This window comes from Vanellus vanellus (genome assembly GCF_965231255.1).
Source record: "Vanellus vanellus genome assembly, chromosome: 5".
NCBI classification, from domain to species: domain Eukaryota; kingdom Metazoa; phylum Chordata; class Aves; order Charadriiformes; family Charadriidae; genus Vanellus; species Vanellus vanellus.
Window position 1 is genome coordinate 12,465,437 of NC_138910.1, and position 27,509 is coordinate 12,492,945.

Genomic DNA, 27,509 nt, shown 5'->3' on the forward strand with positions numbered 1-27,509 from the left:
GCCCTCGGGCAGGAACATATGAGTATGTCTACTATAGAGGGCAACAGACTGCAAACTGATAACCAGAGGCCAAACCTGGGAAACATCAGCTGCATTTCTAGCCCTTAGATTATTTCATTATTTTCTATAAAACAAGGCTATTGTATAGGACAAAAGTCAGGGCAGCTTATTGAACTCACCCACAATCAGTGTTACTCAGCCTGTGGTCCAACTCACGGCTCGGCTGCAGCAGAGCTGCGTTACCACCCCCTCCAATCTGTCGCTATATCTGTATGCAGTCACTCCCTAACCCGGTTGTGTCAAAATGATCCAGGTTGGCTTGCTATTTAAAAGCATGGAAGGTTTTCTTTAACCCAGATCATTTTGACTGATTTGGGTTAGAGAAGGACTGCACGTGCAGCTACGCCTGCAGATACCGACCCCGCAGCAGTGGGGACAGCGCCCAGCCACTTTGAGCCTGGCTCAGGTTCAAAGCCTTTGAACCCAGCTCAGACGCAAGCCAAGCAGCACATCTGGCCACAGCTGTAGATACTGGTCAGGAAAAAAATTGCATACGAGGTTGCATTCAGTGTCACAGATGAACTATGGAGTGTAAAAAGTTAGGGTATGATTCACTGGGAAACACCACTTGGCTTTGGATTCCATTATCACAATAAAAATAAAAATTATGCTGGTACTAATGGTGTTCATTTTTCAACTAAAGTCTTCATTTCAGGGTAACTGTGATTGCCTTGTTAATACTACATAGCCGCACACACAGATAGGCATCTCAGTACAGGGCATAGCTTCAAACACCTCTCAAACCAGAGCTAAGTGTCTATTTATTTCAGCCGCCCAACTCCAGAAAGATGAATTTTAAAATGGAAGCACACTGGAAAAGCTGAGAAGCTTCTCTCCCATAAGCAAAATGCCATCTGCTACCTGTACGGGAGCAAAGCAGTTCAGCTCTTTCTCTTCCTTACACTGGCCACTGTCTCACACACCAGAGCCCTTGCTTCGTTTCCCAGGCATGGGCAGAGCTCACTGAGGGACCCATGCAAATATAATGTGCAACTCAGAGTTTTGCTCCCTTCTTTTGTTCACCTGCAAGAGGCATCAGACCCGTGTCCAGGATCACATTCAAGTCAGTGTCGAAAATAGCAAGACTCCAAGAACCTCTTCCCCCAGTTTCTTACCTAGGCATGCCACCCCAGCAGTCTCTGCTACCAGCCTGAAGTGAGAGCCAGATTGTGTCCTCCTGATGGCTAACATCACTGTAAAATGGGAAATTATATCTTCTTGTTTCACAGAAGTTTGGTTAGACTGAATATATTCAACTTTGTAAAATACATCAAGATCCAGAGATGAAAAATGTTCCTTAGGTGCAAAATACTAAATGACCGTCTTGATTTAAGAACACAGAATCTAGTAATCCAGAATTTGTTTGGGGATATTCTGAAGGATTAGACTCTTCAGATTCATTCAAAAAAAAGGAGAAAAACTGTTTGCACATATGCTTCAGCATACAAGTATTTATCTGACATCCAGCCAAACCCATTTTATCTCTGTAAGCAATCCTTAAATGCTGCAGAATGCATTCACTGCTTTCATTACCAAATTACTTTTTAAGAGTTCAGCAGGTAATTGAAGTTCCAAACGTCTTAAACTGGTTTGGCAACACTGAGATTTCTTAATGGACTTGCTATCCAAGAACTTTAGAGGGAAAAAATCAGTTGGATACTAAATATATACCCTAAAATAGGATGGATTCAAATTACACTAAGAAGCTTTTAAAGCGGGAGAACGTTTTAAATGAAGAGTAAAGCTCTGCTCAGAGGAGGTTCCATGATGTTGAAGTTTCAGCTCATATTCAAAACCACAGGACAAAAAGTCCTGTGAATTTTTCAAAGACACTGTGTTGGCCTAAATCTGTTCCTATTGAACTGAAGGGCTGTTAATTTCGACAGAAAACTAATTAGGACAATGTTGTCCCATATACTTTGTACTACTAACATACGCTTGTTAAAAATGGAGGGCTCTAAAATCTTTTTCCTAGATAAAAACCATTTTGCTTATTACTTTTCCAATTCACTCAGCAGGAACAGTGAAAGGAATGAGCCTAAATCTGTTCCACACACCAAAGTCCTCTGCATTTAACCAGCGCTGCGGTACTCAAAGGCAGGGGCAGGAGGGTGATGAGCAGCACGAAGCCTGCAGGCTGGCCAAGCAGCCGCCAGCTCCAGAGGTCTAATGAGGACTCTTGCCCCAGCTACATCAATAGCTTTCGGCAAGCCATTTTCTGCCTCAGTTCCTCACATTTATAAAGTGGATACGATGACAGCGTTCTGTGTTAATAACTGTTATACGCACTGCTTGAAGTGTTATTATTTTATAGGGCTTTCATTCATGGCCAACCACCCCATTCTCAGAGGGAAACTGAGGCACAGAGCAACAGTAATTGCTTAATGTCATCCAGTAGGCCACAGCAGAAGTAGAACCTTCACCTCCAGAATTTTACATTATCCACCAAACTTATCTACAACCTTGGTACTACAAGGTGAAAATTAGCTGGTTGTTTGTCCAGCGCTGTCAGGCGACGGGATACTTGCTTACTTCTGCTAACATCGCTATTTGCAGCCTATCTTGTTGTTGCTGCTGTTCCTGCAGAGAAAGCACAATATTAGATTTGTAAAAAATCAGACTATATGGGAAGACACTGTGATGGCAAACGCAGGATTACGGCCTCACTGCAGGCTCCAGCAGCAGGGAAAGCTGGTGATGATGTGGGCTGCTCACGGTCTAACACGAAGAGCTTTAATGATGACGAGAGAAACACAGAACAATAAGACCAAGGGCTTTGCTTTTCACAGCAGCAATCTTTTCTCTTAGGATTAGTCCAATGCAAAAAAAAACCCCTTGTTCTGCAATGGATCAGTTTTCACAGCAAGGGGATAACTGATATTTAAGATGAACAAGAATAATTGAGGAACCTTCTGGTCTGACATAGACAAGAAAAGATGAGATGCATAAAATTAAAAGCCCAGTAAAAGATGTTGTTCTACCACATAAGATTCCTGTATCCAAATTATGGTTCCCACACAAAAAGGCACAACTGTTTCATCTTACAGGGATGCAACACTCATTCCTATATCACAGGCTTGCTGCTGAGGCATTTCTATTGCAACATTACCACTTGTAAATATAACTTGGGGATACCTATGACTTTAGGATGAAAGTTTCTGGCTGCACCTAGGCACACCAACACCAGCAGAGTAAGCCATTAGAAATATCAATCAAGCTGCCTGTCAGATAAGTCATGCCAGGCTTTACCTAAGAGAGCCTCAGGAAAGTTATGGATGCAGAAGCTCAAGAGCTCCCGTCAGAAAAGCTTGCAATTCAGCTGCTGCACCGTAATTTAACCCTATGTGAACACTACACACCAAAAAGCAGAAAAGGCCTGAGATATCAGGAACTCGGCTCCAGCCAGCACCAGAAAAGGTACCCATTGATTTGAGACACCGGAGACAACCAGAGCCTGCCTTTCCCCTTCTTTGCATACAGCAGATGTTCACTCACAAGCCTCTTATCAAGCACTGGAAGTAGAAAAGCTCTGTCTGACCAACGTGTGATGTTTAACAGCTTATAAACTTCTTTAACAACAATAATACCATTTCAAATTTTACAGACCCTCTCATGCTGCAGGACTGCAACACGCTTTGCCATCTTAAACAGTGAGCTGTGACGTGCTGGACCCGTGCACAGCTGGACAGGAAGAGATGAAGACACAAGGAGGTTTCCTTCAGGCGTACAGGCTGGGGCGTGACGCAGGGGAAACCCGTGTCTTCCCGGACAGCTTCAGTAGCAGCCGGGAAGGATGAGGTGCCTGGACGTGGTGTCTGCATGTGCTGTTCCTGACACAGAGCTGCCAGAGGCTGTGTTTGTTTTACCTTGCTTAAAGCGAGAGAGGTTATGCAAAGACAGTGGAGGTGCTAAGAATAACAGTATCTTCACCCTGAAGCCCTATAAAAGAGTCACAGATACAAATTGTCCCTCAACACCAAAATGCAGCAATTCATATAGTCAAATTCAGCAACTGCTTATGCACACCAGCACTGCAAAGCATAACCTCAGAGTAGAGCTGTAGAAAAGCAAAAGCATATAGCTATCCCAAGAGGAATCTGGCCAGGATATTAGGAATGTAGCCTTCCTTTCCAGAAATTGCACAGGGGGTTCCTTAGTTGCACCAACAGCTTCAAAACTGTGAACATTGAGTCTTAACTTCAAAAAAAGTGCCGTTTTAATATCTAAGTGCCTCTTAGGGGCTCAAATGCATGGGTGCCGACAACAGAGCCATTAGCACCTATTCAACCATCGAGATTTTCTATCTAAAAATCCCATTTATCAGCAGAGCCCCAGAAGGACTACAGTATGATAAACACCTCCATGACAAGTCCTAGACTTCCAAACACACACATTCATTTACTTATTCATGTGTAAAAGTGTGACACTGAAACAGACAGCTTTCATGAGCATCAATACCTAATTGAAAGCAATCCATTACAGCTTTCCCATTTGTTTCTGGATTGAGAATAAACTCAAGTTACTTCAGCACAACAGAAATATTGTGTAGAATTGCACAATAGAAATATTGAGACAGTTGCAAGAGACTGAATACAAGATTTATATTCACTCTACATGCTGAATGCCTCCTATAAGAAGGCACAAACCCAGACTGGTGCCTGCCAAAGTCCCACTGTAAAGTTCCTGCGCCACTGATGTTAAGAGAAGCTGTGCAATGACATGTCCAGACGAGGCATCAGAGACTGATGCTGCAACAGCCAGTGGCTTTCTGGATCAAGGTTGCTCAGGTTTCATTTGCTGTAGCTGAGAGGTGTGGGTGTTTGTAACTCTGGTGTTTTAAGGTCTTACACCGTACCTGTATGCGTAACTCTATAGCAAAGTTAAGGATAAAACTTACATGAACTCCTGCATAAACTCTTTGGTCATGGAGGATTTTTAAATCATTTTTTGTAATATTAACTATATTACATTATATTAAATTAAAAAGACGTAACAGTCTTTCATAAAAGATGACATCCCCAACCCAGACTCCCACCCCTTGAAGGGAAACAGAACAGCCAAGAAACCGCAATATGACAAGCATAGTTTTGCTTTCCCAGGGAAAAGATCTGCAACTCTCCAGTATCAACACACAGGACAAGCAGGATTGAGGAGAGAGAGAATAATTTGTTGCTGTCTGATGCAGAAACCATACTATGATTCTATGGAGTTGCAATGGCAAAACATCAAACAGTGACACTCCTGTGGGTTCAGGCTGCAGCAGCACAACACGTGGTTGCCCAAGACCAGTTCAAATCAGGTCATAAAATCCAATTCATCAAAATAACCTTTTAAAAATAGATTGATACAGTTGGCTTCCTCTGAAACATAACTGCTTCAGACTGCTGCCCAAGCCACTGTTTGCAGGGTGTCCACACACCAAAAGGAAAAGTAATGACTAGGGAGGTTTTAATTCAGTTCCTGGAACAGCTCTCAGGGAAAATACATAGAGTGGAAGAGCAAAAAGGGAGCCAGGAGAGGAGATCCCTTCGGAAGTCATTAGCTACAGCTGTTAATATAGCAGCATGTTAGACAAAAAAAAAAAAAAAAAAAAAAAAAAAAGAAAGAAAGAAAAAAAAACAACCTAAAGGAGCTTAGTCCTGCTTTGTTCACCTGTGCACTTTGCATGCCTGCTAGTTAGGCACCCTAAGTCTGCCCTCCAGGCTATCCTATTGGTTTCAAGATTTTCAGTTTAATCTGTACAAAGTTTGTCTTGTCCATTTGACATTCAGCCACTCTGCATACAAGCACAGGTCACTGCATACCCCATGAGCAGGACAAGAGGAAAAGGAGTGACAGACTCCCTTCATAAGCTCTCCTTCATTTCAACAAGGCAAAGGCCCATTTGGATTGCGGACACCAAGAAAACAGAGCCAGGGAGCAGGTTTTCTGCATCTTAAATCTTCCAGGTATACATGAGCCAAATGAAGTCTTTGCTGGGGAGCTGCATCCAGTAAAAAATAAGGGCTGTGCTCTGGACTGGGAAGCAATGGAGGGGCAGTGGCATTTACAGGGGAAGAGAATGCTCTCGCCAATCTCTGCTGTTCACAGACCGGTGACCATTGCCTGTGCTATACCTCCCACAGCTTCTGTCTCTAAAGAAAAGAAATACAAACATAACTTTCAAAGAGGAAACCTTCCTTTGTCTAGATACTCCCATAGGAAAATGCAACATGACTTTTGTCAGTATGAAAATTACTCTTCGGTGTAGCACTCAATTACAACTCTTCGCAGTTCTCTTGATGTGTTACATGGGGAATGTTACTGGTAAATACAAGTGGTAGGTGCAATCAATTCAGCGCTCCTCAGGAGGCCATGGGTATTTATTCTACCCTGGACAATGCCATGTTAAGTGAACAGCCCCATTTGGAATAGCAATGTACCAGTTTTACATTTGCTAGACATATTGCAAGAGGAGAAAGTATGAGGAAAAATGAGACCAAGAAAAGGAAATCATATACTATAGTTATAGCTCCATTAAACTCTGCTGTATGGAACCGGTCACGAGGTACCTTCCCATGCCCTGAGTAACTAACGCGCCCACGGGAGACATCCACAGGATAAACTTCATGGCAGAGTGGTTGGCTCTGCAGCAAAAGGGAATCTGGCACTCATAAAAGACAACAAAAGCAGGATCAGAGCTGTAAATGGCTCCTGACAGCATTCTCTTCATGAAGCGATCTGTGTGAAATATGGAATATATTAGCAAACCTGGGCTGGAAAGCAAAGCATTTTTAGGTAGGTGGAACTTTTTAATAGCATGTCATTAAATCTCTCTTACATTTAGCATTTAATAGATGTAACTTTCACAGCAGCACATTCATTACAAAAAAGGCACAGGGGACCCTACCAAACAGTGAGCTGAATGGACCCAGAGCCCAAGTGCCTTGTTTTGTCAGCATTCAGGTACCACAGTGATGAGCAAAATCATCTGGATATCTTAACACATTGCATTAGAAATATCCTTGCTCTGCTACCAGTCCTCTTTGGCCCCACCCCCACACAAGTCTGTCAGCTGAACACAGGCCAAAATTTCTGCCTGTGTAAATTACTATAGCTCCTCTGCTGTCACTGGCATCGGGCCATTTTTTATACCAGACCTACATATATTTAAAAATAGGGTCAGTGTAATAAAAATCTTAAGACTGTTTGAGTGGTTGGTGTGGACATAGGCAAGGTGTGTTAATCCCATTTCCAGGACTGAGGCCAAGACGTACAACCTGTCTGAAGTAGGTCACCCGCATCCATATATAGGCACCCATATCAAGTGGTTTAAGAAGAGCCGAATGTTTGTACATCTCTCTGATTTCACCTGTCGCTTCTGCTGTGACTTTTGACAAAGGGATTGGTGTGCTTTTCCTGGCCCGTGCCCTGCCAGCAGAAGGCAAAGCCATGCAGCGCTTTGTCAGGGTTTGCTCCACCAACAGGACGTGGGTTTTTCAAGAACATGCGCACAAAATTTATACAACCTCAAGAAAACCACTTACTACAGCTTCTGCCCTTTTCATGGATGGGTGTGATGAGATTTCCCTATTCTACACAAAGACTGACTATTTCACTGTTCTGAAATGCTGTACTAATTCTGTGTATTATTTCTAATTACTATTATCTCCATTACTACTGCACACCAAGGGGAGTTGAGGATGGCTGAGCCAAGCAAAGCAATTACCGTTCATCCTGCACATCTTGAGCACTGCTTGACTTCTGAGGTGGATGCTCTAGAAACCTGTCCTTTGACTACCCAACTAAGAACGTACTAGCCATTGGTTTTGAACTGTTGCACATGAGCATCGTAAGGCTCCCTGGCATGAAGACCACAATGGAACTGCAGCTGGATCAAGCAGTGAAATCAATTCCAATCACAGCAACCAGGTCCAAGCTCCCAGTTACACCTTACTGCACAACTCAACGATGAAGACAAGCAGCATTTTTTGAAAACAAAAACAAACACACACCACCAAAAAAAAAAAAAAACAACAGAAAACTTTTCTCATTATAAGGGCTTACATGCCGGGAAGTGTCATTTTTACAAACTCACATTACCACACAGATTAGTTTTAACTGATCTGAACTCATCTAACCAACAGGGGTTTCCCTCTGTTCAGTTTTAGCACCAGAGGTGTTTTAAACCCAGCTACCGTTAACAAGTTTCTCCTGCCTCAAATAGTTCAAGACCATCTCATTAGGAATTTGATAAATAACCTGAAGCAGTAGACAGATTACAGACTAACAGGAATCTGTAATAGATAGCTGACCTATTTAACACCCCAGCTAACTTTTGAGCAGGATTGAGTTGAATAGGAGCAAGCTGTTAACAGGAGATTCGCACACCGTAGATCTAAGTCCTCGAAGCTCACAAGATCATTACTATTTACCCGGTAGGCCTGACTTGCTCCTTCAGACTAAATTTATCTGAATGCTGCAGACTGACTCTATTAGCATCACTCCTGAACTCTCTGCCTCAGCGCTGAAAAGCAGAGCAGGAAAGTTAAATTGCTGCGAACCCAGTGGCAGTCAGATCCAAGGAGGCTGGCTTTTCATGACATATTTCAGTGAACAAGAGGCATTAAACGTGAAGCAGAACACCCAAGGATTTTGGCTCTGTGTCTTCGCTTCATAGGGAAATGCCTTCTCTCCGCAGTATCAAAGCAAGATAGGCATTTGGTGCAGTCACCACTATAGACTGCAGTGTGATAATAATGGTCTTCGATGGTGAGGGGCATGTCCTAGAAGAGAAAACCTTGCTATTTCTCCTGTGCTTTGCAGTACCTCCTATGGCTGCCTTCCCCATTCTGGGCATGGTACACGCATAGGCTCTGCCTGTTCCCTCCTTTCACTACGTACCCGGCCAAAGCCTACCAATTTTTTTCTCTAATGTATGAGAAAACATACCTTTGGCTTTCCATCTCAAAAGCTACAACTCCAATCAAACCTCTTATTGTCTCATTTCTGTGATTCCCTTTGGCTTCTGACCTTCCCCACACTGATATCATCTGCATCTCTTCCACTGAGGATACAGGCATGCAAGCTGCGGTCCCTTTCTCAGTCAAGTGCCTTCCAGCTCTGAAGAACTCTGCTAGATAACTTTGTTGCATTCTTCTGTGTTTTTTTTCAGTCTCCCTATAGTTTTCTCATTTCTTCCCTATTTTTCTGCTTGTACCTTATTCACAGCCATTCCCCCTGCTCCACACCCAGTGCTAGACTCCATAACTCCTCTGATTTGTCCTTCAAACACGTTTAAAATTAAAGCAAAGCAAAAGACAAGTATTCAGTTAAATGAATTCACAATCCACTTGACAGCTTTTATCGTAAGCACTTGATGGCAGGGATCATGTTTTTGTTCAGTGTTCACGCAGCAGCTGCTTCAGAAGGAACTAATCAGTGGCTGAAACAAAAATACAAATAATAAACTCTGGTAGAGAACCATCATAACATAATGACAATATTCTGGGTCCTATAGGAGGATAACCCTATTGGGAGTTTTACTACGTCCACTCACAATCCTTCAAATAGTTTCCTGCACCTACAGCTTCAAAAGCTACAGATTGACAGGTACAGCACTGGAAGGGTCTCCTGAAACCAAAGGCAACCCGCTGAAACTTTTCATCTGGAGTTTCCACTAAACTTGTCCCGTGGGAAAAGACAGTAGTAAACAGTGGAAGAGAAACACAGTCCAGACATTTCCACAGAAAGTAAATCTGCTTCCACAGAGCACTGCATATTTCTTGCTAGCTATTATTTTTAACCTCTTGCAGATTTATTTTTACTACAATTTAAACGTATCTGTTATATGCCATAACATTATTATTATGAGAGACACTAAAATAGCAAAGTATTCTAGGCACTTGATACCATTTTACAAAACAGGGAATTAAAGCCAGCAATGACTGCAGATCATTGCAGCAGTCACTGATGCACATTACCCCCTTTCAGCCTTACTTCTTATATCTATGGAGAGAAGGAAGATGAGCAAAAAATTGTGGAATTACTCCCAAAGTTGTGGTATGCTTTTTCTTGCTGTTTAACTAGGGGGGGGAGGCATCCAAAGGGATGAACTTCTGCCTGCTGCTAGCAGGCTGTGGGCACAGCCTTGGGCTCACAGCCCACAGCCACCAGCTAAGCCTACACATCTCATACTGAAAACAACATGGGATCAACATGTACCTTAGAATCTCAGAATAGTTCGGGTTGGAAGGGACCTTTAAAGGTCATCTAGTCCAACCCCCTTGCAATAAGCAGGGACATCTTCCACTAGATCAGGTTCCTCAGAGCCCCGTCCAACCTGATCTTGAATGTTTCCAGGGATGGGGCACCTACCACCTCTCTGGGTAACTTGTTCCAGTGTTTCACCACCCTCATTGTAAAAAATTTCTTCCTTATCTTTAGTCTGAATCTACCCTCTTTTAGTTTAAAACCATTACCCCTTGTCCTATCGCCACAGGCCCAACTTAAAAGCCTGTCCCCATCATTTTTATAAGCCCCCTTTAAGTATTGAAAGGCTGCAATAAGGTTTCCCCAGAGCCTTCTCTTCTCCAGGCTAAACAACCCCAACTCTCTCAGCTGTTCCTCACAGGACAGGTGTTCCCATCCCTCTGATCCTTTTTGTGATCCTAACCTTGAGGCTGTCATTCTATTTTTCACTAAGCTGTTTTAAATAAGCAAAAGTTTGTTTGCGCAAGGACCTCGGATTTTTGCTTCATAGTGTATACTAAGTCTAATAAAATACAGCTAAATAAATAAATTTTGTCTTCGTTAATCATCTTAGCTTTTCAGTGCCCCAACACTGATGGACGTCCATTCATATCAAGACAAACTATAGTAAAGCATAACTTTCCACTCCTTTTCCACTACTGCAAAGCTCTTTGTTTTCAGCTTGGATGCTGTTTGGCACAACAGTTTGACATTCACTTACAGGACTGGTGAAAAATATGCACTACTAATTTTCTTAAGTGCCACGCCAGCATCTCTGGGGGCCATGAGTTTGCCTGCCTTCCCTTACAGTAATATGATTTGCTTCCAGCTAATAAAGTGGACTTCACATCAGCTAAGGAAAGACTTTAGTTAGGGTGTCCCCTGTCTTCATTCTTGAATAATATATTCACGGCAAAGAGCTAAAGTTGATAACATCTTTAAAATACATCTTTTTTCCCTAACATGGGGGATACAAGCCATAATCCCTGTGAATCTCCTTTTTCTCCCCCATTGCCCCCGTGGTTTATCATGTCCAATTAGCCATCTGCCATGCCTGCACTGCCATACAAAGGGAGCCCGCTCTCCTCCACCGCAGCCCATCAGCAGGGCTATTGTCCCAGCTGACAAACAAGAATCAGACACTATTGTTTCCAGCTGACGATGCTGCTCCCAGTGTAGGCTGCCAGTTGCCATTAAAACAGCGGGAGCACCAGGGTACACTCCAGGAGTCAGGAACCACGCCAGCAGCGCCGATATTACTACAGAACCTTTACAAAGCTCTTTTCGCTATATACATTCTAATTTCAGGTAACAAACCAACTTGGGCCAGCTACTACTCTTCATATTCTGGCTGCACCGGAGCATACCTAACCTACACTCTTTCCTGTTTTACCAAGTGCTCACCTTGCAAAGAAAGGCTTACAACCCCCAGAAGAAAGCAACATTTTGGAGTCAAATCTTCCCTTATAATGACTATTTTATTTTAAAGGTAAGGCATGTCTTCTGCCACTTCACAGCTTATTCCACACACATACAAAAAAAAAAAAAAAAAAGAAATGTAGTTTAAAAACCTGGAAACTCCACTAAGTCTACATGGGTACCAATTATGTGACAAGGTTAATTTAATTTCTCCCACAAACAACATACGCTCACCCTTTTTCCCAAGGCCACTTCACTAAAAGAAATGACCAGAGCAGCTGGTCTGCCAGTCACCGAGATGTTAAATTAAAGATCATTTCCTCTTATTATTCTCAGCAAAGCATGATGTGACCTTACGCTAAAAACTACAGTCTGCCTAATTATGGTAGTTTTGTTCCATCAGTGAAACTGAAATGCTGGTTCATATAATTAAGGTTACAAAAAAAGGAATTTCATTTTTAGTTTTAAAGGCAATTTGTTGCCTTGAAGTGGGAGTGTGACAAATTAGACCTATGTACCTATATGTTCTCAGTCATTATACTGTGTAATTTGGAAGAAACAGAAAACACTCCTAGATTTTAGTAACAAAGCCACATGTGTTGGTAAGGGAGAAAGAACCCCAATAAACCACAATTTATTCTAGGCACTAGTTAATGAAAACAAGCAAACAAAACAAATATTTATATTTAAAAGTAGTAACAGAATTATCTCCCAAGACCTTAATTAGGAAACAGGAATTATTTAAACTTCAATAAATGTTTTACACAGTATTTCACACTTCAGCATTGAACATTCATAATTTTAATATACCACTTTGAATCTTCACTGAACAGTTCAAAATAAAATAAATGAAAAGCAACTGAAACTAATGTTATTCCACAGTAATCACATACGTAATGACTTTTGCAATGACTTACAAGAAAGGCTTTGCCCTGGGTTCAAATATCAGGTGCATTCTTAACCAAATCTGAAATATAACATGAAAAGTTAAATATTTTGCTGAATATTACTCCATTCTTAGCACAAAATGCTCTAAATCCCATTTCAACACACTGTAGTCAACATATCACACAGGTGACAGACTTGAACCTAGATTTATGATTGCCATTGCGGTGCCTGGACCAAGTTCTGTTTTCAGTTGCATCCGTGAAAACTCACAAACAATTCCTCTGAAGTCCTCTGGATCTGTGCAACAGTAACACAATCTGTCCCAGAACTGAGTGGGAAAAAAAATAGTTCAAAATATTATGACTTTTCTTTTACAGCCCTCCACACTTTAGGGTTCTCCATTCAGACAATCATATTTGATTCTCTTTTCATATCCAGCTTTCTTTTGCAACATGTATATTGTAATATTTGCTGTTATTCTTGCCAGATTTGCTAGGCAAAATTCCCCAAGTGGCAGAGTCCCTTCAGTTAAACACAGGGTGCGTGTGCCATGCGAGGCTGTAAAACGGGAGTTGTTTATCCAAAGAAATATTAAAAGCAGGACGCCAGTCCAAACCAAACAAAAGCACAAATACCTCTTAGCTCTTTCATGACTGACTTTAAGTTCCAGCCATAAAATGCACAGTGCTATGGGTTTATAAGGCCTAATACTCCATAAGTATTTTCTTTGATATAACTATGAAGTACTTAAAATACCACTGGGTACTGTACAGTACGCGTCACCACAGAGCAATAAACTGCTATACATCCATAATCAACCTTCCTAGGGACCATAAGGTCACAGCAGCTGAAACAACAGAATACTTCATCCCCAGCCTTCAAAAGGCCCAGAGCACCTGTCCAGCTCCTCCAGACTCCCCAGCAGACTCTTAACACGAGAGTGTGCTTGGAAATGAAAACAAAACAAAACAAAAAAAAAAAAACAAAAAAAACCCCACCAAACCCATCAAAGTTGCTCCCATTTTTAAACCTTCATGTTTCCCCACCAGGTTATTATTATGGGACTTGATAAAATACACTGTGAGAGGCAGGTGGTAGGAAACAGTGATAGTTATATTTCCCTGGCCAAATTGGATGCTCACTTGTACCCACGCAGCTCATGATCCCAAGACACGCATGGCCAGCTAAGGCCACATGCAAAACGGTCTACACAAGCACTAGAAGGGTTTTACAGGACTCTTCTTTGATGCCTTTGGGATCGCACTTTTCTTCTTTCAGACTTTCAACCCCAAAACACAGCCTAGGCAACAGGTTTCCCCCCACCACTAACTTCTGCAGGTGCCATACTGAGCCTTACTGCAATACCTGTGCAATTTACTAATGTCTGTGCTATAAGCTTATGTTCCCTATCGTACCCTGTCCTAGAAATCAAGGATTGTGACCTTCAGTACATACCAGCTCTGAACAAAAGCTGGGTGTGAAAGGCCTCTTCCTCTGGAAGTAATTCTGTTCAGCATTAATTTAATTAATATCAAATAGAATAAATATCTTCCTACTGGCCTATAACACAATACCATCTCATCCAGAAGAAACACATTGTAAATAACTATCAGATGCCACACCTGTTGCCCTGTATATACTTCTGAGCGAGATGGAAGGAAGTAGTATGGGAAATAAAGGCTTTACTGAACATAAATCACCAATTTAAATTGCTTCCTTCCAGGATCGGACAAAAAGATCCTTCCCTTTTGTCGCAAGACCCCACAAATCAGCAGGTTCTGTCCCATTTCTGAGCAGTGTCTGCAGGGTAAGAAGGGGAAGAGGATGGTCATTCCCACCAAGACCTCTTGATTCACCTACACATCCTTTGCCATGTCTATGTGCCAATTCCTGGACTAGCAGAGCTCCCTCCAAGAGTCTGGAGGAGGAGGTGGGACAACAGCAGGGCAGAGCCACACATTCTTCCCTGTCCACTGAGGTGCCCTGTGGCAGAAGCTTGGGAGGATCTGGGTCCCCACATGTAGTGAGATAACCATCCTCCCCCATGTCAATCAAGTGAAAAACACCTACATTAGACAATAAGGAAAGAAAGGAACAAACCTCATATTCCTGGGAGGGTCAGAGGTCAAAGCCTCCAGAAAGCGGTACAGATTTTAATTAACAGCATCACCTTAAAGAACACAGGAGCTTTCCAAGTGGTAGGCACAACCTGACAGTTTTTTCTACAACAGACTCTCCTTTATCAGCACACATTACCAGACCGGGCCTTATAAATTATAAAGTCTCAAGGTGAGGAAGCTGGGAGTCACACCTCACCCTCAGTGACAACTTGGTCGAATTAATTTAACTGCTTTACAAGGAGACACTTGATTTCCATCAACCTCGAGGAGCACTTCTCTGCAGACATCATTTCAAGCACATCTATTGATCACGCAGCCTGGCCACTGCCAATCATTTTAAAGTTATTTAGTAGCGGAGCTGCCAGTCGCTCATGCACAAATGAACAACGCTGGAAGTATTACCGGCTGGTGGAAAGCAGAAAGCAAACAGAATAATTCATCACAGTCAAAGGAGATGGAACAATATCAATTTTCAACTCACTCACAGGAAGTATTGATGACAAAGTCGGCATCTTCATATCAGACATAATCAATGTTATACTTAAGTGCCAGAAAAATAAATTAGAAAATAAAACTGTACCTGCTAGTGGATAAGAAATATTGATGATTACCCTTGCCAGTAATTGGTAATTTGCTAAACCGTTCTGTCACTATAAATATTTAAAATTTTGGTACAGGGTTTCCTTATGTTTCACCTCTGCTTCCAAAACATACTGCAGAAATTCCTGCAGCTGAGGCACAAAGGTAAAGCTTTCCCTCTGTGTCTATATACAAGGGATATCTGACATTTGTATGCTTTACAAAGTGACTTACGTTATGTTTGAAACAACAAGTATTTGGATTCAGTTCCACGCAATATAAAAGTCTCGGTACATATTTAATATAGACTACTGAGAGTTCCAGAGAACTTGCTCATATTTTATTATCTGTCACCAAAACAGACCTAAGAAACTTAATAAGGCATACCTAGGCATAGATTTGGTTTCTTACTCAAACATAAGCTCAAGCCGTCGCACAGAAATTACTGCCTCAATTCAGCAGCCAGTGTTATCCCAGAAATCAGAGCTGGAGACTGCAATAGTCATTTCTGCCCTTAAAGTCCCTCCGCCTGTTAATTTTTATCGCAGTTACATGAGAGTAATTCTCTAAAAAAAGACTGAATTACTCTGCGTATATCTGATGGTGAAAATTAGAACAGCCCCTACCCTGCCTGTCTCCGGGGAGGTTTAACTGACTGCCAGCATCAACCACACAGGTGTTAAATCCACCCTTTTCCTAAAGTCATTCCTAGTTCTCATCAGTGCAAGCACCAGAACAGACCCTCTTTTATTACCTCGTGTTAATTCCTTCAGTTTCATTTTCCAGGTACAGCTCAGAGAGCTGCTATCTCAGTTGTCATCGCTGACAAGGGACTGCTACCTCCAAGTGTTTGGGTGCTGCTGGGGGAGCTGCTCGGTTCACGGCGCCATTCCCAGATTCAGCCTCCTCTGCTGGTACCAGGGAGCAGCCTATCGATCCTCCTGGCTCAGTGCAAAGCCCAGCTGGTTGCTAAAAGCCTCTGAGAGAGATATTAGTTGCTTGGACTCCATTTTTTTTTCACTGAGAATAATGAGTTCATGCTTTTCTTGTAGTAGCTGTGAATTCGGGAAGAGTTCGGGAAGTTCAGTGTACGCTTGTGCTGCTGGAACAGCTGATCTTTATACCACATCGATTCATTTTTTATTTGATATGAACACACAAGGGCATGTAAGCCACAATGGTTATGCTTCACAAACCCAGAATACAAGTCAGGAGAGAAGGAATAAAAGAAAAAGCTAAAATTAAGGGTAAAAGGATGCTAAGTCAATGCAGATCTCTGCAGCTATTACAAATCAGACTCCATCTCACAGTCCTCACTCAGGCAAGATTGCCACTGACAGCCAAAAAGAGGAGTGGGAGAGTCAGTTGTGTCCTGTCTACATCTGTCCTCCTAAGCTCCACATCAGCTGTTCTCTCTGCCATCCATTAAAACCAACTTCAGACAGGCACAAGAGCAGCGCACAAACCCCAGAAGTGAATGGTGCATAAACAATGCAGGAAAACAACAGTACAATTTCATGTGAGTCATGCCTGCTCTCATGTGCATATTCCCTATTTCTCAGTGATGTTGCCTGGCCATTGTGAAAGCTGACAATCAAAATGAATTACTAATAGGCAGGGTTTTTTTTCATGTCATCTTTTTGGACACAAGATGCTCCATAATGGTGCAGAAACAAAAAAATTGCCATCTCCTTCAATGAAGCTTAAGATAGATGAGACAGCCATCAGGGACGGCTTATGCATACGTACTTCAGTCCAAGCACATGGCCTAGGAATCCCTTCCCGACCTAAGTTCCCATGATTTTCTTTCCTCAAGAAGCAAGAGTGTTAGGAGACTTTCTGAAATCTCCAGGTTAAATGTACAAGACAGGTGACAACGGTATTCATGGCTCTACAGGTGAAACTTCAGGTGAAGGAAGCAGTCGGGGAGAACTGCCTAGTCACATGGCTCCCTGTGCTTTTTCCTCATGCTTGGATTGAGAAGGCAGTGTCACAGGGAAAGTATTCAGCTTTGGGTGAAGGAAGGGAGAGAGAGAAAAAGATGGGGGAAACCTTAATTAACAAGTTCCTTTTAAAAGGAAAATTGGTGGTTTTTTTTTTCTTTTTTTAAATAAATCTGTCATTGTTGAGACTTAGGAAATTAGCTTGTAACCAGGTAGGTTAGCAACAGGCAAATATTCTATGGCTTAATGGCTTGTGGATCACAAGATACACACAGCCAGACCTTATTATAGTTATCCTCTAGATCAAAGGGCTTTCACATAAATGGGGTGCAGTCTACCATAGCAGGGAGCTGCTGCAGGCCTTCAGGATTTTACTAGTTTAAACTTTTGGTGATTACATAATTGTTTTTTTGTAACTGGAGCTCAAAGCGCTGCATGTAGCTAATGAGCAGGTAGAGAGGAAAACAGCTGAAAAGCAAAGTCTTGACAAACAGCTGTGGCAATAAGTGTCAGTCCTAGCCTAAAACGGTCAATCCCATTATGAAACAGGCATTTAATCCTTTACAATTTTTAATTAAAAATCTACCAAGAAGCCTAAAATACTTTATTAAGATTTTGCTTGGGGGGGTGGGGGTGCAGGGGCGGACCACAAGTTGTTTCAGTTGAGATGGTGATCCTGTGCAAAGCCATGTTTTGGAGCTAAGGGCTCCCACGTAACCACCACCTCATGAACTGGTGGTGAAGCAGTGGGGACCTCAGCACGTACCCACTGCCCAGAGAATATAATTAACCACTGCATCATTAGCGAAGGCCCCACACCACGCTCTACTATAGCCCAGCTACCCTTCTGCTTCACTTCAGCATCCTCTGAAACCGGAGAGCGAAACACACGGCTCTCGCTCAGCCCTGAGACACTTTGCGAGCGCGTCCACGCAAGGTCAGCATCCCCGGCCGGCAGCGGGGCTGCGGGCGAGCGCTGCCCGGGGAGCCCCAGCCCTCCCTGCCCACCCGAGGGCGACAGAGGTCGTGCCCGGCGCTGCGCCCGGGCAGAGCGGAGCGGGGCGGGCAGGGCAGGCTGCCGGTTCCGCTTCCAAAAGCCGGCCGGTGCCCGGGAGGCCGCCTCTGCCCGGGGCGAGGGCCCGGCGGGGCGCAGCCGGCGAAACCTCCCGCGGGGGGCGACAACGCGGCGGCTCTCCCTGAGCATCCCCGCGGGGCTTTTGTGCCTGCCCGGGGCGGTGGCCCGGCCGGTCCTCTCCCGAGGCGGTCGGCGGCGAGAGCGCAGCTCCGCGGTAGCATCCTCCGGAGACGGGAGGGAGGACTGGGGCGCAGACGAGCCGAGGGGCTGCGGCGGACAAAGCGAGAAGGCAGGCGGGGACCCCCTCCGTTCCCCTCCTCTCCCCTCCCCGCGGCTCCGCCGCCGGCGGTGCCCGCGCCGCCGCCGCCCCCAGCTCCGCATCCCGCGACGGAGGCAGGGCCCGGCGCTGCTCCGGCCCCTTCCCCGCGGCTTCCCTACCTGTTCGGAAGAAAGCATCCACCTCGGAGTCGGGGACAGCGCCTTCCTCCGCCGCCCCTTCGGCGGGATTCATGGCTGGGGGAGAGGCGGCGGCGAGCCCGGCGGCTGGTAATATCCAGTGAGTTAGGGAGGAGGAGAGCCGAGAGAGAGAGAGAAAGAGGGAGGGAGGAGAGGAGGGAGGGAGGGATGGAGGCGCGTTTAGCAGCAAGCCCAGCCGAGCGCCGCCCGGATCATCCCTTCCGCGGTGCCTGCGGGGCGGCTGCCCCGGGGCTGGGCTGCGCTGCCCCCGGGCTGCGCTGGGCGGCGCGGCCCGGGGCGGGGTGCCGGTGCCGAGCCCTACCGCCGCCGGTCCCCTCCCCTCCACCCGCTATTGTTCCGACCTGCACCGCTCCCCCCCCGCCGCTGCCGCCGCCACTGCCCCTCGCTGCGCTGACAGCCCGGCCCGTCCCCCGGCGGCCGCCCCCGTCGCTTCCCTACCGGCACTTCCTGAGGCAGAGCCGGGGCGGCCACGGCGCCCCCCGCCGCCGGGGCAACCCCTGCGCGGGCGCGGCCGCTCCGCTCAGCAGCGCGGCCCGGGCGGGGCGGAGTGTCCGGCGGCTGCTGGCGAGGCGGGTCGGGCACAGGTGCGGGCAGGGACGCCCAAGCTGGGGTGGATTTTTTTATTTCCTACCCCTGTGCGCTCCGCAGCCGTATCGATGTGCATCACTGGGCTGCACCGCTGCCATGTCTCCCCTCTGATGAATAACCGCGGGGGCACGGCGCAGCGCTCGGCTGTCAGCTGGGCAGGTACTCGGGAGAGAAAGTGAACGCCGGTGTGGTTACAGGGGAAAACATTTCTTTTCTTTGTCTTGCGGCTTGGTAGTGTGGTGGTTTTTTGTGTTTTGGTTTGCGTGTTTGTTTTGGGGGGGTTATTTTTGTTCATGGGCTGTGGGGCACGATTGCTTTGGAAGCGATCAGTGAAGCTACATGTTGTTGCAGGTATGCCTTCATATTTTATTCTTTACCGTCCTAGGTGACTACAGAGCCAAAAGGGAGTTTGAAAAGCCAAGATCCTGGTCCCAGCTCAGACGTTGATTCAACTAGCTAAATGATTTTTATTTCTCTGCTATAGCTCCAATATTTGTGATTTGAGACAATAATTGTTGTCTCAAAAGGAGTGCTGTGAGGAATACTTGTTTGTACTTTGTTAGCAGCTGTGTTAAATATTATTCCCTGAGCCCAGCTATCAAGATTTCAAGCACAGACAGGCAGAGATAGACAGAAAGACAGATGTTTGCCATTTGGGCACTTTCCTTTCTTCTCCTGTTCACCTATTTGAAGTCTCACCAGCTCCTCATTCTTCTATAATCGCGTAACAGCTCTAAAACTAGCAGCCTGCTTAAGGAGAAATGTTGCTGTTCCACCTATTCAAAACATGGTTGTAAAACAGGAGTGTTACTCTCACACCTCATAGTTGTTCGTCTCTGTTACCTCTACCATGAGAAGGGAAAAGCAACTGTTGGAGTAACCACCCCTCTGGCTGCATTACCCTTGGCTAACACATCCTTGCTGCAAAATAGCATCTCCCACTCTCAAGACCAAGAGTCTTTTAGCCAGCCATGTCCCAGAGCCCTCAGTCTCATTATTCTGTAGGAATAATGCCCAATCACCACTCCTTTGCCACTGAAAACCTCTGATATTTAAGGGACTCTATAGGTGCACAGGAGGAAGTCAGCTGTAGAAGATAAGTACAAAACATCTCCGGGAACCTGGTGACCACAGAGAGACTCACTGGAGCATTTCAAGAGCTAAGTATCAGTCTAGTGCATCTCAAGAAAGAAAATACTCCAAACAGCAGAAATCTCAGAGCCAACTGGTTGTAAATGACACTGTTTGGATCAGATCTCAATCTATCAGGTAGGTTAGCAGCTGAGGCTGGCAGAACCTTTCCTGTTTCAGCTCAGAATATTTTAGACAACAGAGAAACATGGCTTTCCTCCATTTACTCTTCTCGATAGAGCATAGAGGAAGTCTGGATTTGGATGTATGCTCACTGACTAGATATATTGCACTTTCCCTGGAGAAACTTAACTGTCAAAATGGCATTGATCAGGCAGGCTGAGCACAGAGATCCCAGTCACATCTTCTCTAACCTTACTGTTTACTACTGGAATTGAAACACAATTGAGAAGCAAATCATATGTCATGCTTGGGGAATGCAGAAATAAGTGCAAATATCCTATAGAGCTTTATCTAGCATTTAGTTTCCCTCTGGTTGCCTTATTCCCTTCTCATCTCTGATCTACTGCCCGTTTCCTAAGTCTAACACCAGCTGTTTTTAACTGAAGCCATTTACCTTTTTATGCTTATTGATAAAAAGGATCTTTTCACAACTATCTGCAGAAAACGTCAACACAAAAAGCTATGTCCAGGCTGCCAAAGCTCATTGCAGAGCTCTGTGCCGCCTCTGAGATCACCTCCCTAGGACCATAAGGATGGCAGGACCACCTCCATACCAGGAACACCAGCAGTAGGGCATTACCAAAGTACAAGCACCTGATTACAATCAGTCTTTCAATTATCAGACTTTCTTCAGTAACCTTTCAACTATTCTTCCGGGTCACAACATGATGCAGAAAAGCCCTCTGTCTTCCAGGCTTAAGCAAGGTGCATCATCTCAAATCCCATATCAAGATCTCATGTCTGAATATTCACTACCCACAATCCAGATTCCCTGCTTAACCCTCATTCTCCCCCAGACTCGTACATACAGATTGATTTGTGAGTGTAGGCTAAAACCTTGGTATCTGGGAAGAATGTGGATTCCTCATGAAGCCCTTTGAATCCACTCAGGATTTGATACAATCTGATGTTTTTGAGACTGAAAGCATTCCTCCTTCAGGAGCATCCTTAGAAGCTAGACAGGAGTTACCCGTAAGCAAGGAAGGTTTAGCATCATCCAAAGGGAATTAATGTTGTCAATGACAGAGAAATTTATATTCCCCTTTCATTGTGAACCCCGCAGGCGTGGCCTACAGCATCAGTTGTACAAATCATATAGGTTACAGAAAACGTCTTTATCTGTATAACCTGCAATGAAACGCATTAGAAAATGCTGAGGGAGGCAGAGCGGTTATTTAACTGACCTGCCATCCTGATACCTATACAGATTCCCGGTTAATGATTAAACCAGTTAAGGCACTTATATTTAACCATATAAAATACTGATATCTTCTGAAAACAAACCATTTTTTTTTCTTCACAGAACAACTTCATTAAAACAAGAAATGGTCCCAGTTCTCTCATACTGTGAAACAAATGAGAATTTCCACTTTTTAAATAATGTTTTGGGTTTTTTTAATCCAGTTTCATTAAAGTATCTCAAGACTTAGCAACATGTTTTTGTTGCTCGTCTCTGCTGTGCAAGGCACAGCAAGTTTGTTCTGTGTGCTTGCAGGTCCACTGGCCAGGGAAGCCCTGCACAATATATTCACTGTTTTCATGGCATTATCATTAAAGCAACAGTCCTGCTGTCACATTTTGCACACACCTCTCATACGCACACACCATGGCAATGCAGGACAGGGAGTACCACATTCAGATATCAGTACATTTTAGTGCGACCTCAGACATTAAGTGAGCTACTATTTTTATTAACATTGCAAGCAGAACAGGGCTGTCACTGTAAAATATCATTAACAACTAGGAACCACCATGACTTCAGTTCAAGTCTCGGCAACAAGTTTATGGTTTTTGTTGTTCAAAGAAGAGCTGTTAAATATAGAATGAAATACTTTCTGCAATGTATAATTCACTTTTTAGATATAATGCTGAAGGCACCTACGGTTTTATTGAAAACAAAACAGAAAAAAAAGTGTAGAATTACATAAGCCAAAATACACTAGTTTCACTGACAGACACTGCTTTAATCTTTTGCATGGCTCTACTTGACAAATACTTCAATCCGTACCAAACAACTTAGTTTAACTAGGTATGAATGTTTTTATTTGTGACAGCCCCTAAAGGTGCTCAAAGATCAGAAACTGTCACACAGGCTTTTGATTTAAGGCCTCTGCTACAGTCAGGTTTTCCAATGGGATGGCAATAGGTGGCATCTGAGATGAGACATTTTTTAACTGCATCTCATGAGCTTGCAAACTATAGGATGGGAAGAGAGAGAATAAGTTGAACAAGAAATCAGTAAAATTCATCTTTCGAAGACAGCAGATCCAAACCAGGAGAAATGTATTTGAAGGGTCTAGGACAGTTGCACTGCTGTAAACAGTGCAGCACTCCAAGAAAGCACATGCAACATGGGTGTCCTGCACAAAGGATCAGGAGTCAAGTGCTGCAAAACACGGCACACACCCCAATAGGTCTCATTCAAAAAGGGACAGGGAGAAAAACCATCCTGCCAGCTGAGCAGAAAAGATACAGTCTGCAAGGTGCTGCAGAGACCGCTATTTGTGCAGAAAGTCCCTCGCTTTCAGTGTCACAGCAACATCTAAACACAGAGTGTTAATAGGTAGGATCAAAGAGAAAACCTGAAAAGCAGAGCAGGAAAACATAAGTCTTAAAAGCACCTAAGGCTGCCTTGTTAAGAAGTTATTTGCAGCTACATTCCGGGGTATGTGAGAAGAATTTCTCACACCCAGAGACCTGTTCAGACCTATGTCTAGGTATTAGAGTTGAAATTACTATGCTCTTAAATTGGATGAGGCACAGGGGGTGGAAGTTTCCATCCATATTCTAGACTATCAGGAGTGCTACAAGGGAAAATCTGCAAGACCCTGGAAACACAGCGTGCAGAGAAGCCTCTAGGGCAGGATGGAGGATGCAGAAGACATGTTTCATATGCTTAGACTCAAATGCCCACATATGCCAAAGATTATTTCTGCGCTCAGTAGACAGCACAAGCACATCAAGGTTGTCTTTGCAGCACCCACATATACGTCTACACACATAGGTTAGCTCTACCCTTTGCTCAGATGTGAAACAGCTGTATGGGCAGGCATAGAGCAAGCTCTAACACCATGCCAAAGCCCTTGTCCTGGCATCATCCCTGCTATTGCTATTCTCCCCATCTGGATCAAAGCTGAAGTGGGAATGTCAACTCAGTGTTCATCTAGTCTCCTGCTTCCAGAATCAACATTAGTTCCAGTTTCCCCAAACTTGGACAGAAAGATGAGCAGTAATCACTCCTCTCCAGAAACACCACCCCATCCAGAAGAAAGTGATAACAATTAGCAAGACAATTATAGAGTAGTTTTATCACTGTGACAATGCTAGCATCAGCAAACAGACAAATGTGCCTCTTCCATAAGATACAAAACTGCATTTACCACGCTAGCCACAGAACCTCAAACTGAATTAGCAGGGAGCAGAACAGCTGATGCATCCAAAAGGAAGATACAAGTCTTTAAGTTTACAGATATGAATCTGGAAAGAGTCAATAGTGACTGAAAATCCTTTTCTCGCCAGTAACTATTTGGATGAATTTGTTAAATAAGTTGCTAGTGTCAATGGATCACAAATTCTATTAGCTAATGGGAAAAAAATAAAGTCTAATCACAAAGATGGTATCCCCTCAGCCAGGCTCTGCTACAGCAGGGTAGAAAAGAGAAGCTTGTGTTGGCCAAGTTTATGCTGTACTTTTATGTACATTAAAGAACATAATCTTAAGCACTGTTAAGATGGAACATTTTATTCTAACTAACTTTCCTGCAAACATTTAATCCTGATTCTGAAATTTTGCCAGATTCTTGGCAATACTGAGCAGTATTTATTTACCAGGAGCTCCTTAACTCCATGCAGCCCCCCCGGCAAGTTCTGCCCAGTGCAGAAAGAGTTACAGAACTAGACCAGAAAAAGGAAGTATTAAATATTAAAGTGTTTTGGGAAGAATGTAAATGTACATAGTAGCTATTCAGAAAACCAATTTTAAGGTGAAGCATGCATTAAAATTAAACAGTGACTACTACTTTATTACCGCAAGCATTCATTTCTGTGCACTTCTAGGATACTAATTTCACACATGGTTGGACATAAATACTAACCTGTTTTCCATTTCACCAGTATAAATTAGTGTGAGAAAGAAGTTTCTTCCTGGGATAAAAGAAAAGTCATGGTGTTGTATGCAAAAACAAAACCAAGGTGAGTTTAGTTTTTTTTTAATAAAAAATTATAAAACTAAATGATTTTATCTCTAAATTCATTAAAGTTTTTAGGCTTTGGATTCTCCTCCTAGTAAACTTAAATTAATCAGCTAACACATTAAAAATATCCGTAGGACATCAAATGATTCATGCGCTCTTATTGAATCAGGTGGTGTCATCTTTGACAACCTTTCAAAATCCTCTAGAGCTGTTTACTTCAAACTACACTATACAGTCCTCATAAATCCTGCCAGCAATCTTTACAGACCCTATACCTGGCAGCTGTTTATCCCGCTTAGTGCTTTACAGTATCTATAATACTGAAAATGTATCTTGTAATGTTCACACTAGACTCCACCCAGTAACTGGAATGTCTTTTCCCAAATTACCCGAATGAATAAGGTTAATCAAACACATTTTATTTTGTTTGTAAGTGAACATCACAGTATGGCTCATGTAACAAATTTTGATAAGTCTTATCTGCAGAGCCTCACATGAAGAACTGTCATAAGATGCCCCTCAGTTGTTTTTTTGTGGCAGTTTGGATTTTGTATTTTTTTGAAAATAGAACTAGTGTTACTGAAGCCAGCATCCAGTAAATTACTGAGGCCAAATCTGATGCACCAGACTCGTTCAGTGATTTTGAGTTTTCACCCACACTCCTGCAAGCACACACAGCTGTTCTTTCCACTAGATCTCAGAGGGAGTCATAACTCTTCCTGATACCAGGAGCAGGGGTCGGTTATTCAGTGTGTCACTGCTTTCCAATAACTACCTCTCTGCAGAGACCTTTAAGAGTCTTGCTGAGCAGATCTCCACTTCTGCCACCTTCGCCAGATATCTTTTCAGCCTGGCTTACAGCTATGGCTGGAGAGTTTCCAGATGTTCTCATTCATTTACTGTCCTTTTGGCTTTTTCTTATCCATCTAATAGCAGGTCTCCTTTCTCTGCTGCCTATAAACAGAGGTTCACAAGGACAGAGAGTAGCTCCAGCTTCCTCTCAGTATTGCTTGCCACAGGCAAGTGTGAAGGAGGGAAGGTGTTGGGATACTGGGAGTACAAGAAAAGCACGTGTAACTGCAATCAAAGACTAGTAACAAGGCAAGGAGGAAGATGAGTCCACCCAGCCATATCCTTGTGCTTCCCAGGCCCCCTGGGCTGCGAGCCAGCCTCCCACACCACTCCACAACGATTACAGACCTGGCACTTAGCTGCTTGCAGTGGTACTTCAGATCTCACACAGCTCAAAGCCCAGCTTAGCGCTGAACTTTAAAAATAGGTCTCTACTGCCACCACATCTTGCTTGGGGTACCTTACACTTTCTGTGCATTACAAGGTCGGGGATGGATTCTCGTGGTTCACAAGGAGAGCTAGACAGACAGAAAAGGATGATAATGTGTGTATGGTATATTGGAGATTTCTGATGAGGTTTGTGCCAGTTCTGACAATGGCAGATATGAATGTTTTTCACCCTACGAGACATGCTTCAGTGGCAGCACAAAGAAGAACCTCAGTACCACAGGGAGGCCTAAAAGCCTCTGTATAATTTGGGTTTTCAGTACAAGTTGTCACTTTGATATTTGCATTTTTAGTTTCAGTGCTGAGGGGACCAAGATTCAGGCAGAAGTGCAGATCTTGTGTGCTGAGAGCTTAGAAGGAGATAAAATTAGGAACCAGATGGGAAGTCACAGATGATACTGTTCCACAGAAGGGGCAAGACAGTATCTGAAAATACTATCATCTTCAAAACAATATTGTTCCTAGCCACTGTGCCACTTGCTCTGAGAGGGAGCAAGTTATATGTCATAGTTATATGACAGCAGGTAAGGCAGACATACTTTCTGCAGTACAAGAGCTGCCTTCAAGGTACGTATTTCTACAGCCCGGTCTGTCAGTATCATAGAGGCTGGTACCAAAATTGCCCTCCAGGGAAGCTGCGCAATAAATTCTTAAGGACCACACATGATTCTGAGTATCTTTGAAAACATAATGCCTCACAGCTGCTGGAGCTGAAGTACTCCCTTCCTTCAAAGGGTAAACCTTTAGCAGTCGTCTGGATTTGTTTAGAAACACTGATATCTGCTAAAGGGAAGCTCTCTGTATCATTATGACTGGTATAACGAATCTAGAAACTGCACACATGTACCAACCGTCTTCCTTTCTTTCACTATGTCATGTCAGCTCTTCCCTATACTCTGGTGAACATCTGGAGGAGACCAAACCCATGCTATGCTATGTTAGCACACCTTATTTCACAGACAGCACGAGACAGCTCACACTCCAGAAGTGCAAGAAGTCCGTGCTATAGGCAACCAGGAATCTGACTACCAAGATCCAGCATCTTTGGACCAAGCCTCTTTGATCCTGGTAGAACAGGGTTTTTTACCAGCAGACCTGGTATACAACACAGACAGAAAACTACAAAGGCCTTCATACACTATCTTGTCAATGATTAGGGAAAGCATAACTTGTTTCATCAGGACTTCACTTCTTGGGTAGAGCTGTCTGGGGCAACAGGAAGGAGCTCAGGATACAAAACAAATACCCAGAAAGAGAAGGCTGGGCAACCTTTCTTGTTTCAGTGCAAGGCAGAGTTGGGCTAATATCAGTTTTTAACATCAAA

The 27,509-nt window shown here is 43.8% G+C and overlaps 1 protein-coding gene across 4 annotated transcripts in view; it reads right to left on the reverse strand.

The window, feature by feature from the left end:
• Positions 1–18,825, reverse strand: part of KALRN (kalirin RhoGEF kinase) — a gene marked incomplete at its 5' end in the record, with an annotated part of 529,922 nt that extends 511,097 nt beyond the window's left edge. For all 4 annotated transcript variants that reach the window (XM_082483615.1, XM_082483616.1, XM_082483614.1 and 1 more), the window contains one exon: positions 18,753–18,825. In XM_082483615.1, coding sequence (XP_082339741.1) covers positions 18,753–18,825 — 73 coding nt within the window. The remainder of the gene's footprint in view (positions 1–18,752) is intronic.
• Positions 18,826–27,509: the final 8,684 nt, after the last annotated feature.